The sequence below is a fragment of the Rhincodon typus genome, chromosome 11 (genome assembly GCF_021869965.1).
Source record: "Rhincodon typus isolate 14 chromosome 11, sRhiTyp1.1, whole genome shotgun sequence".
Classification (NCBI taxonomy): Eukaryota; Metazoa; Chordata; class Chondrichthyes; order Orectolobiformes; family Rhincodontidae; genus Rhincodon; species Rhincodon typus.
In genome coordinates, this window is record NC_063342.1 from 8891961 (window position 1) to 8910032 (window position 18072).

At 41.4% G+C, this 18072-nt stretch overlaps 1 protein-coding gene across 1 annotated transcript in view; it reads right to left on the bottom strand.

The window, feature by feature from the left end:
* Window positions 1-18072, bottom strand: part of ncam2 (neural cell adhesion molecule 2) — a 1072172-nt gene that overhangs the window by 30709 nt on the left and 1023391 nt on the right. The window contains exon 11 of the mRNA XM_048603020.1: window positions 554-650. Within this exon, the coding sequence (XP_048458977.1) occupies window positions 554-650 (97 nt within the window). The remainder of the gene's footprint in view (window positions 1-553; window positions 651-18072) is intronic.

Sequence of the window (18072 nt, forward strand, 5' to 3'; positions counted from 1 at the left end):
GAACAGATGATGGGCAATAAATGCTGACTTTATTATTTATACCCACATTCCATGAAAGAATGAAGAAAAATAAGCTTCTCAAAATGTGGTTAAGTTTTAGCTCTGTTCTCAGCATTTTATGTTTTTCATACAAATCATTTGCACCTAAATAACCTCTCAATCACTCCATTACTCCCACTGGCACTCCCTTTTCTCTTTCCCCTTATGGTAGGATTTGAATTTAAACAGCCAGAGCATTTATCTGTGGCTTTGAATTACTACAATGAGCACATAACCATATCCTACTGCTTCCCCTTAGAGGAAGAAGGCAAGTAGAGAAGACTAAGAAGTTTACATCCATAACCACATGACTTTCCTTGAAATTGTAATGTGTGAATGATGGAAAACAAGGAAAAATTGCAACTCATGGCAGTTGTTAAGCAAATATGACAGGGTTGCATCTTTCAAAATTTTTATTCATGGTTGGCATGCACTTTCTTTCATCTGCTCCCATTATCAAAATCAATATTTGTTGAACAGAGCAGAAGTGATTCTGCAAAACACCTTCACTTACCAGCTTGAACGAGGGTAAACTCCTGAGACCTGGTTCCTATTCGGTTACTGGCCGTGCAGTTGTAGCTGCCAAAGTCGCTGTCCACAGCTGGAGTAATCTTCAAGCAGAGAAACAGAAATCATGGCATTATTTTTCTTTCTGATAACCTACTGGATTATTAGAACTGGTCCATTGATTATAATATTCTTTTCTTGCCTCTTTCACCATGGCATATAAGCCAGTGATGATCACAATTTAAAATGGCAACGTGAAATCATTGTGTCTACAATCTCCTGCACATTGCGTTTCCAATTTGTTTTTTAATTTGCTGCTAGTCTTCTCTCCTGAACACATTGGCTTATATCAGACTGGAAAACGAATAGCAAGTTAATAACCTGCACTTATATTATTGTACAAATCGCCCAGAGATATGGCAAGAATTGCAGTTGTGTCGTCCTTGCTGATGAATTTATGTCATTCTTGCTATTACTTCAAACCAACAACATTTTCATTTGAGTCTCCCAGTTACTTTGACCAACTTTCTGGATTTGCAACTTAGTTATCTGTTGAAAACAACACAGACAGTTCAGCCATTAAGAACTCCTTTATCAATATAACAATTTTAAAAGAACTGCCTGCAACAAAACAGGAGCAATTCCAACTATTGAATCTCATTCTCTCACAGAATAAATACTTGTTGTAGATTTTAAAAGAGAATAATGTTTTATTTTGATCAATCTCTCATTTCCCTTAGGTACTGCTTCTTTCTCCTTCTCTTCATCCAATATTTCTTCCCTCTCTTCATGTTTCCCTTGCTGGGCCTGGTTTGTTTTCCAATGCATCTTTCTTTTCTTTTGTTACACTGGCTCTTTCACAATCCTTATACCTCATTGGTGAAAGGGAGCCTTTGGTGGTCATAGAGTCATAGAGATGTACAACATGGAAACAAATCCTTCAGTCCAACTTGGCCATTCCAACCAGATATCCTCCATTACTCTAGTCCCATTTGCCAGCATTTGGCCCATATTCCTCTAAACGCTCGCTATTCATATACCCAAGCAGATGCTTTTTAAATGTTGTAATTGTACCAGCCTCCACCACTTCCTCTGGCAGCTCATTCCATACACACAATAATCTCTGCATGAAAAGATTGCCCCTTAAGTCCCTTTTAAATCTTTCCCTTCTCACTTTAAATCTATGTCCTCGAGGTTTGGACTCCTCTACCCTGGGGGAGACTATTCACTCTATGCATGCCCCTCATAAGATATAAATCCCTCTCAAGTCACCCCTCAGCCTCCGACACTCTGGGGAAAATCACCTCAGTCTATTCAGCCTCTCCCTATAGCTCAAACCCTCCAACCTTCCATTCCCCAAGTTTCTAAATCCCCTGTCTGCCTCTCCACATCATCCTTCTAGAAAACTGCAGCAACTGAACTGAAAGATTCAGGAAATGCTCAGCTAATAGCACATGTTGCAAAGTGATCCACTCAAATAAGATCTAACTCATTGACTTTCACTTCTAGTATGGTTCCATGAACACAACTGGTACTGAGGCAACAAGCCATTGATCATAGGTAGCTCTGGCCACAAAACATTAAGTGTCTAATCTATGTGACAAAACAGTGCAATCAAGCATGATCATAATATAATAAATAAATACAAAATACAGCATATGTTGAAAGCTGAAATTAAAAACAGAGAGAAACTCAGCAGGTCTAGCAGTACCTGTGGAGAGAGAAACAGAGTTAATATTTCAGGTCTGATATGACTCTTCTTCATAACTGAACAGGGCTGGAAAATAATGGTATTAATACTTTAGTTAGTGGGTGTGTTGACCAGATGGTAAGGGTGCCCAGAAAAAAGACAAAGAGAGTACTAATAGTGATAGAATAGAAATAGAGATTTAATTGATAGAAATGAGAAGGAGCAAATGGCTCTGCTTTGCTGAGAACAAAGTCAATATGACACATTGGGTGGTGATTGTAATCAATATTGAGGACAGAGGTCATGTTCTGAAGCTGTTGGACTCAATGTGAGTCCCAGAAGGTACAAAGTGTCTAAGCAGAAAACGTTATTTATTCACTGCATTCAGCTTCATTGAAAAACTGCAGCAGGCCCAGGACTGAAATGTTAGCATGAGAGAAAAGTGGTTCATTGAAATGGCAAGCAACTGGAAAGTTGGGGCCACTCTTACAGAGAGAGCACAGGTATTCCGCAAACCAATCACTCAGTCTACATTTGGCCTCGTTAATGTAAAGAGTGAATGCAGTGGCCTCGATTGAAACAAATACAAATAAAACATTGCTTCACGTGGAAGGTGTGTTTGGGGCCCTGGACAAAGCAGAGGGAAAACAGGCAAGTATTAGGTCTTTTGCAATTGTGTGGGAAGGTGTGGTGGCACTCCATGGGAGGTTAAGGAAATGTTAAGAGTGATGGAAGAGTGAACAAGCATATCATGGAGGGAACAGTCCCTGTGGAACGCTGACAGTGAAGAAAGAAGGACATGTGTTGAGTGGTAGAGCTGGAAGTTGGCAGAAATGGCTAAGGATGATTCTTTGAATGTAGTGATTAGAAAGATGGAAAAGGACAAGAGAAGCCCCATCATTGCTCTGGGAGAGAGATGAAGGGGTCAGAAGTCCAAGAGATGGGTTAGACATGGCTGAAGGCCCTGCTAAACACAATGAAGGGGAGTGTGAGATAACAAAGTGTACAGCTGGATGAACATAGCAGGCCAAGCAGCATCAGAGGAGAAGGAAGGCTGACGTTTCGGGCCTAGACTCTTCTTCAGAAACAATGAAGGGGAATGCTTGGTTGAGTATAAAAAAGAGGCATCCCAATGGAAATTGACAGCACTGGTACAGATGAGACAGACACAGAAAGACTGCAGGAGAATGGAATGGAGCCCTTGTAGGAAGCCAGGTGTGAGGATGCAAAGTCAAAGTAACTGTATGAGGCAGTGGGTTTGCAGTGGATATGGGCCAATAGCCTATCCCCAGGAGTAGAAATGGGGAAGTCAAGGAAAAGGAAAGGAGATAGACCAGATAAAGTTGAGACAAGATTGAAAATTGATGATTTTTTTATAATTCCAGATGTATTATGGTCTTGAGCTTGTGCAGAAAGCAGTTAGCAAGGAGTAGGAAAAAAAGCAGTATTTTGGCATTGTGATAATGTGAATGCAACCGTAAAAACTACACATGACTAAAGTTACCCATCCTAACTGAACATATTTTTGATGTCTCTATCGCATAACTCGCACTTCCAATCTAATCTTGCTACTTCATTGTTAATATTTTTATAATGAATGAACAAACATGTTGAAAGAAAACTGAAAAAGGCTTTTTATTGCAGCAATATCTCGGGGTTTAATCTTCAACAAACCTGGCCATCTGGGGGAGTTGGCCATTCTGAAAATAACCACTGTGCAGCTTTTTTCCATGTCTGCAATTTTACTTATTTTTGTACAACAAAAAGAAAAACACAGTTTCATAATATAAATTGCCTTTTTTGCATAAAATTGATTCCTCAATTATTCCTCAATTTGAATCTCCATTGTATGGTTGAGTACAACGAGAACTGAACTTTCTCACTTCCTATTTCTTCACTCATGTAAATGTGATTGTGGTATCTTAAAATCTGCATCCAACCTGTAAAGCAACTACCTGGAAAGTGCTTGATGAAGACAATCATGAGATGCTTCATCCTTTAATGATTCTGCATCAGAACTTTGCTGCTGACACTGGGTGCAAATTGCTTTTCCACAGCACTGAATTCCTCAAATTGAAAACCAGAGAAAAAATAACTTACTGAATAGAATAATTTAATGTATGTTTAACTCCCACTTTTGCAGTACTTATATGATTGTGATTTGACCCAGAGAATATCATCTATTCCTCTTGGAGGTCTTTTGCTTTGAAGATAATATGGATAATAAGTGATCTTAAGAAAGCCAAACATCATTCCAAACTCCACAAATCAGATGTTAACAACGCAAGCTTGTTTGGCTGAAGCCTAAAAATGGCTCTGTCATTTTGCAGCACAGTTTGATGACATTCTTTTGAAGAAATATTCACTATTCAAAATCTTGCTTTCTCTCTCAGTATAATATTTCAGCTCTTAGCTTGCACCCTGCTGGTTAAGTGGTCCATATCTCAGGCTGTGTTTTAATGCAAAGCTGGTTCAATTAAAAAAAAAATGGCACTTTGACTGTTCTGCTTTTACTTTGTTAATACTTCCATGGTGACTGCTCCTCATAACTTGTTTCCTTTGTCTACCTCCGAAAGTGCCTCCTTCGCCAAAACCGCTCTGTTGAAGTCAATGCTCACCACATCTCACTTTCTGCTTAAACTTATTCTTTGCTAGTACCTTAAAACTATACTATTCCCCCCTTAAGCAATCTTCATTTCCTGTCCAACCATCTCACTTCACAGTGGTTTCATATTCTATCTCGTGGGTTGTTGCTACACTGTATGATTGAACGATAGTCTGTGAGCTAATTACTCAGTTATAGTATCCATAATATGAAATAACGCGGTAATGCGAAATAATTTCCAAGAAAGATGCAGTGATATAACTGTTGGGAAATCATGAACAGGCTGGAACCCTGTTCTCTTCTAAAGAGAGGGGACATAATTGTGGTATGTAAGGTCATGATATAAGTTTACAGGGTAGATGCAAAGAAATAGAAGCCATAAATATAAGATAGTCATGAGTAAATCCAACCAGGAGTCCATGGGAAAGTTTGAACGGTAAGACTGGGAAACTTTCCCCATGGTGAGCCACTTATTGCCTCCATTAGTGGCATTCATTCTCCCAGGCTGATCGTTATCCATTCCTTTGTCTGTCCAATTGTTCTTCTCCCTCTTTGGGTTCTATCTCCACCTATCATTTACTCCTCACCCCCTCCCCCCACCTTATCTTCTGCATAAAAAACACCTTTTTCCTAGCTACAAAGATAGTAGGAACTGCAGATGCTGGAGAATCTGAGATAACAAGATGTAGAGCTGGATGAACACAGCAGGCCAAGCAGCATCAGAGGAGCAGGAAGGCTGATGTTTCGGGCCTAGACCCTTCTTCAGAAATGGGGGAGGGGAAGGGAGTTCTGAAATAAATAGGGAGAGAGGGGGAGGCGGGTCGAAGATGGGTAGAGGAGAAGATAGGTAGAGAGGAGACAGACAGGTCAAAGAGGCGGGAATGGAGCCAGTAAAGGTGAGTGTAGGTGGGGAGTTAGGGAGGAGATAGGTCAGTCCAGGGAGGACGGACAGGTCAAGGGGGCGGGATGAGGTTAGTAGGTAGGAGATGGGGGTGGAGCTTGAGGTGGGAGGAGGGGATAGGTGGGAGGAAGGACAGGTTAGGGAGGCGGGGACGAGCTGGGCTGGTTTTGGGATGCGGTAGGGGGAGGGGAGATTTTGAAGCTTGTGAAAGCTTTTTCCTTGCTACCAGCAGTTCTGAGGAAGGGTCACTGGACCCAAAAAGTTAACTCTGATTTCTCTTCACAGATGCTGCCAGACTTGCTGACCTTTCCCAGAAATTTCTGTTTTTGTTTCCCTGTGGTGAAATGGAGATATGATTTGTAACTGCATTCAAAGGAAATCGAGATAAGTAGAAACGGGACATGCTAGTAGGATGAAATAAAATTCATGTGAAGCAAAAACACTGACCTTGTCCAATTCAGCTAAAAGGAATATTTTTGTTCTGTAAAATCTACATAATTCAACACTATGGAATACTTCTGTCAGGGGCACATCACTTTTTCAAAATATATGGATTGACCACTTGCTTAAACAATGCACAAGAAATTTAATTGCATTAGTGCCATCTTCACTTATATTTCAGAGTGTATTCAATGATCTGAGCGTGGGGCTTTCACTCAATAGTGAAAGAAACAATGGGAAAGGTTTGGGATGATCACTCATCACAGTGCAGTAATGTTATTTTCATGAAACATAGTTTGTCCAACCTTTCCTCATAAGATAACCAACTCATTCCAGCAGGTATCAGTCTGTTAAATCTCCTCTAAACTAACACCAGTGCATTGGCATCCTTTTCTAAATAAAGGGACCAAAAATACATACACGGTTCAGGATGTGGGCTTACTAAAGCCTTATATAACTGAAGCATAACAGTCTGACTTTTTTCTTTAATTCTTCTTGTCCCATGAACCTTCTTGGTTATATGCTGTACCAATTTTTAATTCATTCACAGGATGAGGGCACTACTGACCAGGCCAGTATTTATTGCCCATCCTGAATTTTTCCAGAGGACAATTAAGAGTAAACCACATTATTGTGAGTTTGAAGTCATATGTAGTCCAGAACAGGTAAGAATGACAGGTTTCCTTCCCCAAAAGGCATCAGTGAAATGAATGGGCTTTTCCTGACAATCAACAATGGTTTCTTGATCATAATTAGACTCTTAATTCTAGATTTCTTTTACTGAATTCAAATTTTACCATCTGCCATGGCAGGAGTCAAAACCCGGACCCCAAAACATTATCTGGGTCTCTGGATTCACAGTCCAGCAATAATACCACTGGGCCATCAGGTCCTCTAAACATTCATGCTCATGTTTTGACACTCATGCACAGAAATACTGAAATCTCTCTGCACCTCAGATTTCAGCAGTCATTCTCCATTTAGGTAATACTTAGTTTTCCATTCTTCCTTCCAATGTGAACTACATCACATTTTCTCACAACACATCTGTCAGATGTTTGCCTACTCACTCAACCTAACTATATCTGTCTGCAATGTCTTTACGTCTTTTTCAAAACATATACTTTTTTTCCTATCTGCTAATGTAGCAGCCATGTCTTTGCCTCTGTCCCCAATCTATTTCATTGATGTACATTGTAAAAAGTTGAGGTTCCAGCCCAGATGCCTGTGGATCACCACTTGTCACATCTTGCCAATCAAATAAAGACCCAATCATATGTATCCTCCTCATGTGCATCTCTAAGTTCCTCCTAAATTCATCAGTGTTATTGGCTTCAACTGCTCCAAGTGGTAGTTTGTGCCACAGCCTAAACACTCAAAGTAAAAACTTTTCTTCTGGTTTCCCTTTTGGATATATCAATGGCATATCTCCTACTTGTGGTAACACTGTGCACGGATGCTGAAGAAATCTGGAGTGAAGACTCAACATACTTCTGACTAAAATGGGGTGAGACTCCTTCCAGGAAGGGACACCACTCTGATCAGCTGACTCCAAACTCCCAACACAACTTCACCATGCTGCAAGGTGGCCAACCTTTTGTAGTAGGAGGCTTGACCTGAAATCCGAGTCAGAGTTAACACCTTAGCAGCTCAAAGGAGGAAGCAAAACCAGGAATACAACAAAGTAGTAAAAGAAATGCATAAGATCTTTTATCTTCTTCCCAGTTTTATTTGCTTGAGATAGTCAATTGTAATTCTGAGTGCAAGGTGGTAAGAGACCAACTGCTTTGGTAGATTAAAAATAGGATAAATAGCATACATAATGTGACAGTCTCTTATTGCTGAGTGCCCTTACAATGACATTAGTTTTTTTTTAACGTAAGCAGCCAGAGACCATAAGCTGATTAGTGTAATGCGCTTTCCAACTCCTCCATTAGCGTGTCAAGAGAATCATCTTCGAAACTAGTGTGCTTTTGAAGTTGTTAAACCAATCAAAACTGTAGTTGGAATTTATCGGCTGAGGGAGACTTCTGATTTTTGATGCTCAAGATGCCAAATGGATGAGATCAATTCAGCAGAAAATTAATCAAGCTCTGTGAGGATTGTTGGTCCATCAACTGTCTAAACTATGCAGGAGGACTCTGAAATAAAAGCTGAAAGTGCTGGAGAAACAAAGCAAGTCTGGCAGTATCTGTGGTCAGAGAAACAGAGTTAATGCTTTCAAGTCCAGAATTCCTACAGTTTGGAAGCAGGCCATTTGGTCCATCCACACCAATCCTCTGAACGACATCCCACCCAGAGCCAGTCCCCTGCCGTATCTCCATAGCCATGCATTTCCCATGGCTAATCTATCTAATCTGCACACTCGTGGGCGCTATGGGCAATTTAGCATGGCCAATTGACCTAACCCGCACATCTTTACACTGTGGGAGGAAACTAGAACACCCAGAGGAAATCCACACAGACACAGGGAGAATGTGCAAACTGCACAAAGACAGTCATCCGAGGGTAGAATCAAAACCAGATTCCTGGTGCTTTGAGGCAAATGTGCTAGCCACTGAGCCATCGTTTGCATTGTTTGACTTCTTCAAAAAGTTAACTCTGTTCTGTCTCTCTACAGGTACTGACAGACTTGCAAAATTTCCCTAGCACTTTCTATTTTCATTCTAAATTCCCAGAATCTGCAATATTTTGATTTTTTTATGCAAGAAGACTCATGCACCAATAGAATGTCACACCCTGGGATGTTATCCCCATGTACAGTATTTCAGACATAGAGGTAACTATCGCCTTCCATCAATTGGCCATGTCAAACTCAATAATCTGACATCTGATCACGGCAGGGTGAGAATATGGTCAGAAAATATCAGAACCAGAAACACATGAACATCAGTGGTAGGTGCCCAGGGAAACACAAGCTTATCTTTTCCTGGTTCATCCCTAAAATGGTGAACCTAGCCTGAACTGTGGATCCTGAATGGGGAAGGCAGAGTCGGGAAAATTCCACACTCCACAAACCTGATGCTGGAAAATTTTGCCCATGTGCTCTGGGGAAGTTGCAAGAGAGCAGAAAGGATTTGGGCCCTCCATCCCTGAAATCAGTGAAGAGGTGAATTGATGTATTCCCAATTTGCTTTTACACTGGGCACTGTCTTTTGAGGTGATGAATAACACAGAGAGAATGAGAGAGAAAGAATCCCTCAATCCAAGTTCTTTCTCTCTATCCTGCTGCTGGTTGTTAAAATACCACTCACTGTGTGTTCCAAAGTCTGGCTCCATTGTCTTTTCAGCTGGCTAACTGACAGATGACCCTTTCATTTCCAAATTACCCTACCAGTGTGATTTAAAACAAGACACAGAAATTACATTGCATTAACTCAGTTGTGTAGTTTCACTATCTTTAGATAAAAATTATAATCTCAGTGCAGATGACTTTGGTTGATGTTATCTCTGGTCAGGTGACCGTACGAACAAGGAATAAAATTAGGCCACTGAGTCTTTTGAGCCTGCTCTGCAATTTGATATGATCACGGCTGATCTAATTTTAACCTAAATTCTACCCAAGCCTATCTCCTGTTGCGTATTCACCATCCCTCCTAACCTTCTGTTCTGTGATGCTGAACGTTCTATCCTCAGCAACTCAGCTATCCTCAGTTTTATCCCGACCTTAATGAATTTCAGGCACGACATGACGTCGAACTCTTCTTCCATCGTCTTCGCCTCCATGAGCATTTTTTTGGACAAGAGTCCTCTCCCCATCTCACAGAACCCTTCACCCACCCACAACACACTCCCTCCATCTGGACACCCCTCCCCAAGCCTTCTACCTGGACTCGACCTGTTCATTGAGAACTGTTGATATGACATTGGTTGCCTCAATTTCTCTGCCCCCTCACACATTCCAAGCTATCTCCCCCTGAACTGACTGCACTTTGTGCACTCGGATCCAACCCTGACTTTGTTATTAAGCCTGCCCTCTTTGGACTCTATCCCCAATCATCTATTGTTTACTCCTTACCCCTCCCTCCACACTATCTTCTGCATAAAATTGGCATTTTCCTAGCTGCCATCAGTTCCAAGGAAGAGTCATTGGACCAGAAATGTTAACTCTGATTTCTCTTCACAGATGTTGTCAGACTTACTGAACTTTTCCAGCAATTTCTGTGTTTGTTTCTACATTCCTGCATATCCCCTGATAAACTCTCATCCCACTTTTACAGATGCACCAAATAAAGCATTCTACCTGGATGCACCATGACTGCTCTCCCCAGGACTGTAAGAAACTGCAGAAAGTTGTGAAAACAGCCCAGACCATCATGCAAGCCAACTTCCCATCTATAGACACCATCTACACCTCTTGTTGCCGCAGATAAGTAGTCAACAACATCAAAGACCCCTTCCACCCCAGTTATAATCTCTTCCAACCTCTTCTGCCAGACAGTAGTTACAAAAGCTTAAACACATGTCCAATAGATTCAAGAATAGCTTCTTCCCCACTGTTATTAGATTGCTGAATAGACATCTCAAATTTCAAATCTAATGGTAACCTTGCTTCTGTGCAACTCCTGTGCAACCATAACTTTGTATGCCTTGCTGTGTTCACCCTATGGTCACTACATGCAAAACAAAACTTTTCTGTGTATTTAGGTACATATGACAAGAATAAATCAAATCAAATCACTGTGGCCAGAAAGGTCCATGTTTTTCCTTTAAAAAAGCATTCAGTCCATGAAAGGTCTTAGGGGTAACAAACAGGTGATGGAAGTTAAAATTTGAAAGTCCATATTAACTGCTATAGTAAACAGGTTGAAGTGTAGAATATTCCAGTGCTGTGGAGTCTATGTTCCACATAAGACCCCCCTCATCTGATTCTTTTGTGATACTTTCTTATTCCTTTCTCTCTCATACACTTACCTAGCTCCCTCTTAAATATATCAATACTGTACAACTGAACCACTCCTTGTAGTATTAAGTCCCACATTATTGCCACACTATGGACAAAGACATATCTGGAGCATTCCTTATTAGATATATTAATGACTTTCTTACATGCAGCCGACAGATCAAAATGGCAAAGTCCCCAAGTACCATAAACCCTTCCCTGCATGTATAATTTCCAAATTACACAGGGGCAAGGTATGTAGATGCCCTGGACTTCAAACATAAGGATGGTTCCCATTTAAATGATCGGTTATCTCCATTTAAAACCTGATTTTGGTATCTCCACTGTTGAGAAACTGGAGTGTGCAAAGCAGGTATGATTGTTTTCAATGAATTTATTCTGGACAAACAGGGTACCTGATTTTTCAGGAGAGATAGACCTATGATTTGGTCACAGGACAACTTGAGTGGGAGGAAGTGAGTTCTGCTGCATTGAGGTAACTCCAGTGCTCTGAGGATGGGTTTTTAATTATTCAGTCATGGGTTGTGAGTGGCACTGGTTAGGCCAGTGTTTATTGTCCATCACTAGTTGTCCTTGAGAAGGTGGTGGTGAGATGCCTTCTTGCTTCTGTAGTCCAAGTGTGATTGTTACTATTGAGTGGTTTGCTAGGCCATTTCAGAGACCAGGTAAAAGTCAACTGGAGTGCTGTCTGTCTGGAGTCACATGCAGGCGAGACCGGCTAGGGTTGGCAGATTTTTTCTCTCATGGGCATTAGTCAACGAGATTGGGTTTTCCCAACAATCGTCATCATTGGAATCTTAATTCAAGTCTTTTTTTTTATATTAGATTCAAATTCTACCATCTCCAAAGGCAGGGTTCTAACCTAGGTCCCAAGAACATTACATGGGTCTCTGGATTAATAGATTAATGATAATACCATTTGGCCTCTCCAGTGGATCCATTACCCTCTGGCATTATAAAGAGTAGGCAAGCATGTGGCTAAAATATGCATAAATTCATTGAAACTATCAAAGCTGTCAAAGAATTGTCAAATATATCAAAAAGTTTAGAATACAAGTGTTTGCTTGCACAAGGGATTGGTTGAAGGAATTTCAATAATTTACTTTGTTTTATTAACATGAATGTGAAATTAATGGTGTAATGATGTCAAGAGACACATTAAATTATGTGATGTTATCTTATCTCTTGAGTTTCATCCAAGGTGGATACTAGATGAGTTTGTAGAGAGGGGGCTGAGCAAAGCATGTGGCATGGGCTGGCAGTGAGTTGGAACAAAATTGACTCTAATTTACTTGTGTTTTGTTTAGCTTAACTGACTATGTGACTGATCTATAATGCCAACAGTGTGGGTTCAATTCCCACACCTGTTGAGGTTACCATGAAGGATGTGCTTCCTCTTCCTCTCCTCTCACCTGAGGTGTGGTCACCCTCAGGTTAAACCACCACCAGTCATCTCTTTGTAGTGAAAGAGCAGCCCCATGGGCTGGTAAGACTATTGCAACTTTGCCTTTACCTTGACTTACTTGCTCTTTTCCTTTGGAGAATAGAGGACTATAGTTGACCCTGTATATGTAGGAATATCAAATATGCAGAAGGATTGACAATTTATGAAGCCAACATCTTTGAAGGCCAGAAACTGGCCTGGGCTATCTATGCAAATACAAGAGCAGGTCAGAGGCTAGGAATAATGCGGGGAGTAACTCACCTCCGGACTCCCCAAAGCCTGTCCACCATCAACAAGGCACAAGTCAGGGGTGTGATGGAATACTCCCCACTTGTGTGGATGGGTCCAACAACACTCAAGAAACTTGACACCTTCCAGGACAAAGCAGCCCACTTAATTGGCATTACATTCACAAACATCCATTCCCTTTCCATTGACGCTCGGTATTGGCAGTGTGTCCTATCTACAAGATGCACCGCAGAAATTCACCAAAGATTGTTGGACAGCACCTTCCAAACCCGCAACTACTTCCATTTAGAAAGGAAAACAAAATGCCAGAAATCAGAAACAAAAACAGAAATAGCTGTGAAAAATCAGCAGATCTGGCAGCATCTGTGGAGAGAAAATAGAATTAAAATTTTGGATCACTGGACTACTGGCTTGAAAAATATATCACCATTCTGTCAGTGTCGCTGGGTCAAAATTCTGAAATTTCCTCTCTAATGGCCTTGTGGGTCTACCTGCAGTACATGGGATGGGCTGGTTCAAGAAGACAGCTCACCACCACCTTCTCAAGAGTAAATAGGGAAAGGCAAAAAATGTTGGCCCCACCTATGCTGCCCAGATATCAAGAATAAATAAAATGAAAGAAAAATGTCTACAAAACATTAATGACCACTTACTTTCCCAAAAGTATCTCCCAAAGAGGGCCATTCAGTTTACAAAATGAGATAACAATCTTTGTTTTTCCCTTATTCATTTACAATATGAGGGTGTTGCTGGCTAGGCAGCATTTATTGCTCATCCCTAATTAGTTAAAAGTCAACCACATTGCTGTGGGTCTGGAGTCACATGTAGGCCAGACCAGGTAAGGATAGCAGTATTCCATCCCTCAAGGACATTAGTGAACCAGATGGGCTTTTCCCCTGCTGACAATGGATTCACGGTCATCATTAGATGCTTAATTCCAGATATTTATTGAATTCAAATTCCACTATCTGCCATGGCAGGATTTGAACCAGGTCCCCAGAATGTTGTTGGGTCTCTGGATTAACAGTCCAGCGATAATACCACTGCACCATCACCTCCCCCTTATGCCCTGAATTTAATTGAAGGAACAACAGCTGAACGATGGAATGGCATTTAGTTTCATTATACTGCTCTAATAAGATTAACAGGATAGCCATTTCATTATTAAAACAATGTCAAAGCTGCTTCCCTCATAATATTTTGATTTCATTTCTTAGTTTGAGTTGAAAATACAAATTGACATCAATGTCATTAGGAAAGTGAAGGTGCAATTAAAAAGAACACAAAGTTCCAGCTCTGAAGCATAAGTTGCACTTCCTCTAAATTACATTTAAAACGAAAAAGGCTTCACTCAAAATCCAGACTGATCATTGGAACATAGAGCAGAGAAACACCAACTGGTCTACAATCAGCCATTACCTTCTATCACCATATCATCTCTTCCTATCTCCTGTATTTATGTATTTTTATTCATTGGATGTAGGCATCTCTGTCTAGGTCAGCACTTATTGTTCATCTACAATTGCCCAGAGCGTACTTAAGAGTCAACCACATTGCTGTGAGTCTGTAGTCACAAGTAGGTCAAACCAGGTAAGGATAGCAGTTTCTTTCCCTAAGGGTCATTCGTGAATCAGGTGGGTTTTTCCTGACAATGGCAATGGATTCATGGCTATCCTTAGACCCTTAATTCCAAATTTTTATTGAAGTCAAATTCCACCATCTTCCATGGCAGAATTTGAACCTGGGTCCTTGGAACATTATCTGGATCTCTGGATTAATAGTCCAGCGATAGTACTACTAGTTATTTACTTAGTTTCTTCCTTCAATGGTTCCTTGGTTCTCACCTCAGCTACTCCTTATAATAGAAAATTCCACTTTCAAAGGGCTTAGGAGCAGGACTGGACCATTTGGCTATCTAATGCATTTGGCCATTTGGCTTCACAAGAATTTATGATTGATCTGGCTATGGCTGTTCTATCTGCCTGACTGCACCCACAATGTCCGACTCCTTTAGTGATCAAAATTCAGTCTAACTCAGAGTTTTTGCTATTACATCCTTTATAATGGATTCTAACATTTTTCCAATGATTTAGCTTAAGCTAAATGGCTGTGGTTATCTGCTTTATGTTTCTCTCTCTTTTTGAAAAAAGTTTTTTTTTTCACACTCGGGGTCTTGTCAGTTTTAATAAGATCACCCATCCAACTGTTCTCCGTTAAAAAACAAAAATCCTCCTGAATTTCTTAATGACTATCTTATAATTATGATCCCTGTCTTTAGATTGTCTTGTCAGTGAAGTACTGAAATAGTAATACATAGAATTCTACAGCACAGAAACAGACCATTCAACCCATCTGATCTATACTATTTGTCTCTTAATCAAACTATCCTTCTAATCCTTCCTCATCATGCACATATCTAGTTTCCCTTAAGTATGTCTATATTGTTTTACTTCAGTTTTCTATGGCAAGTAAATAGACAATCCTGTGTTCCTCTGATGACTGTAAATCCTATTGTGGGACAGTCTTGTGTTGGTAAGATTGTTACAAGCTGTACCGAGGTACCATTGTACCTAAAATGGCACTGCAAGTGGTGACTTACAAACTTCACACTGTACTCATTCAATTAGGGTGGCATGGTGGCACGTCACAAACCCAGGTTCAATTCCACCCTCGGATGACTGTCTGTGTGGAGTTTGCATATTCTTGCTGTGTCTTTTTTTTTCTTTATTCATTCACGGGATGAGGCCGTCGCTCGCTAGGCAGCATTTATTGCCCATCCCTAATAGCTATAGGTCTGGAGTCACATGTAGGCCAGACCAGGTAAGGGTGACGGTTTCCTTCCCTAAAGGACATTAGTAAACCAGATGGGTTTTTCCGACAACTGACAATGGATTCATGGTCATCATTAGATTCTTAATTCCAGATGTTTATTGAATTCAAATTTCACCATCTGCCATGGCAGGATTCGAACCCAGGTCCCCAGAACATTATCTGGGTCCCTGGATTAACAGTCCAGCGATAATACAACTAGGCCATTGCCTCGCTGTGTCTGCGTGGGTTTCCTCCAAGTGCTCCAGTTTCCTCCCACAGTCCAAAGATGTGCAGGCTAGGTGGATTAGCCATGCTAAATTGCCTGTAGTGTTCAGGGATGTGTAGATTAGGGGGAATGGATCTGGGTGGGATGTTCTGATGATTGGGTTGAAGGGCTTGTTTCTACACTGTACAGTTTCTATGATCTATGAATTCAATACATGGAAAACCAGTGACAGTGTTTTCAGCAGGATTCATGAAAAGTCCATGCTCCTGGCCCACAAACTGCTACACCTATTACTGTTTTCCAGCTCCATTATTTTGTACAATTGTGACTGTTCTTCTACTTCAGCTGCACCTTCACCTTCTGTTCCCCAGTCCCTCAATTCAGCGTAAAATATTGGGTAGGGCTGCAACAACAGCATTGTGTGCAGTTCTGGAATCCAAATTATAGGAGGGATGTGACAGCACTGGAGGGTGCAGAGGAGATGTACGAGGATGTTGCCTGGCTGGAGAGTTTTAGTAAAGAAGACAGTTTGGACAGACTGGAGATGTTTTCCTTAGAGCAGAGGAGATTGAGAGGAGATGGATTGAGATGCAAACAATTATGAGGAGCAAAGATAGGGTGGATAGGAAGGAACTCTTTCCCTTGATGGAGGGAATCGATGACCAGGGGGCACAGATTTAAGGTAAGGAACAGGAGGTCGAGAAGGGTACATGAGGAAAACATTTTTTTTTACTCAGAAGTTGTTGGGAATCTGGAACTGATTGCTTGTGAGGATGTCAGTGGCAGAAACTCTCATAACACTAAAGAAGCATTTCAATGTTCACTTATGATGCCAAGGTATACAAGATTATGGCTAAGTGCTGGAAAATGGGATTAGAATAGTTAGGTGCTTGTTTTTGACCCAGTGAATGTGCTATAGACCTCTTTGGCTCTATGACCGACTTGCTTAGTATCTGAAAATCTACTGACTTCTCTCTTGAACAGACTTACAAGTACGCTTCCACCGTCACCGACTTCATTAGCAAATGCGTGAAGGACTGTGTACCAAACAATTCAATCCAAGTGTTCCCCAACCGTAAACCTTGGATGAATCAGAAAACCCACTCCTTACTGAAGACCAGAAGTGCAACATTCAAGTCTGGTGGCCCAGACCAATTCAGAAAATTCAGATATGACCTCCACAAAGCCATCAGGGAGGCCACGAGGCAGTACCGGACCAAGTTAGAGGCACAGACATACCACACAGACTCCCGCCATCTATGGCAAGGCCTAAACAACATTATGGGATACAAAATGAAACAGTATAAGATAACGGACAATGACACATCCCTCCCTGACACACTCAATGCTTTCTATGCTAAGTTCGCTCTCACCGCTTCAGACATCAGATCGGTCTCCCTGGGAGTCAACCCAAGGAAAGTGATGGGCCTGGATGGTGTCCCCGGCCGAGCACTCAGATCCTGTGTGGACCAACTGGCGGAGGTACTCACCGACATCTTCAACCTCTCCCTCCTACAAGCTGAAGTCCCCACCGGCTTCAAGAAGATCGCCATCATCTCCATACCCAAGAAAACACATGCAATGTGTCTAATGACTACAGCCCAATAGATCTGACTTCAATAATCAGGAAGTGCTTTGGGAGTCTGATCAAGGCCCACATCAATTCCAGTCTCCCAACCTGCCTCGATCCCCTAAATTTTGCCCAGCGACATAACAGGTCCACAGAGGATGCCATATCCCTAGCCCTATACTCATCCCTGGAACATCTGGACAACAAAGACACCGACGTCAGACTCCTGCTCATTGTCTACAGCTCCACCTTCAACACCATTATCCCCTCCAGACTGATCTCAAAACTGCATGGCCTTGGTCTTGGCTCTGCCCTCTGCAACTGGATCCACAGCTTTCTGACCCACAGGCCACAATCAGTGAAGATAGGTAACTGCACGTCCTCCACAATAATACTCAACACTGGAGCCCTCCAAGGATACATCCTCAGCCCCTACTGTACTCCCTGTACACCTTCAACTGTGTTACTAAATTCCAAATGAATGCCGTCGACAAGTTCGCTGATGACACCACCATAGTGGGACGGATATCTAACAACGACGAGCCAAAATACAGAAGGGAGATTGGGGGCTCAGTGACGTGGTGCAATGAAAACAATCTGTCTCTCAATGTCATCGAAACTAAAAAACAGATCGTTGTCTTCAGAAAGAACGGAGGAGAGCACGTCCCCATCTATATCAACGGAGC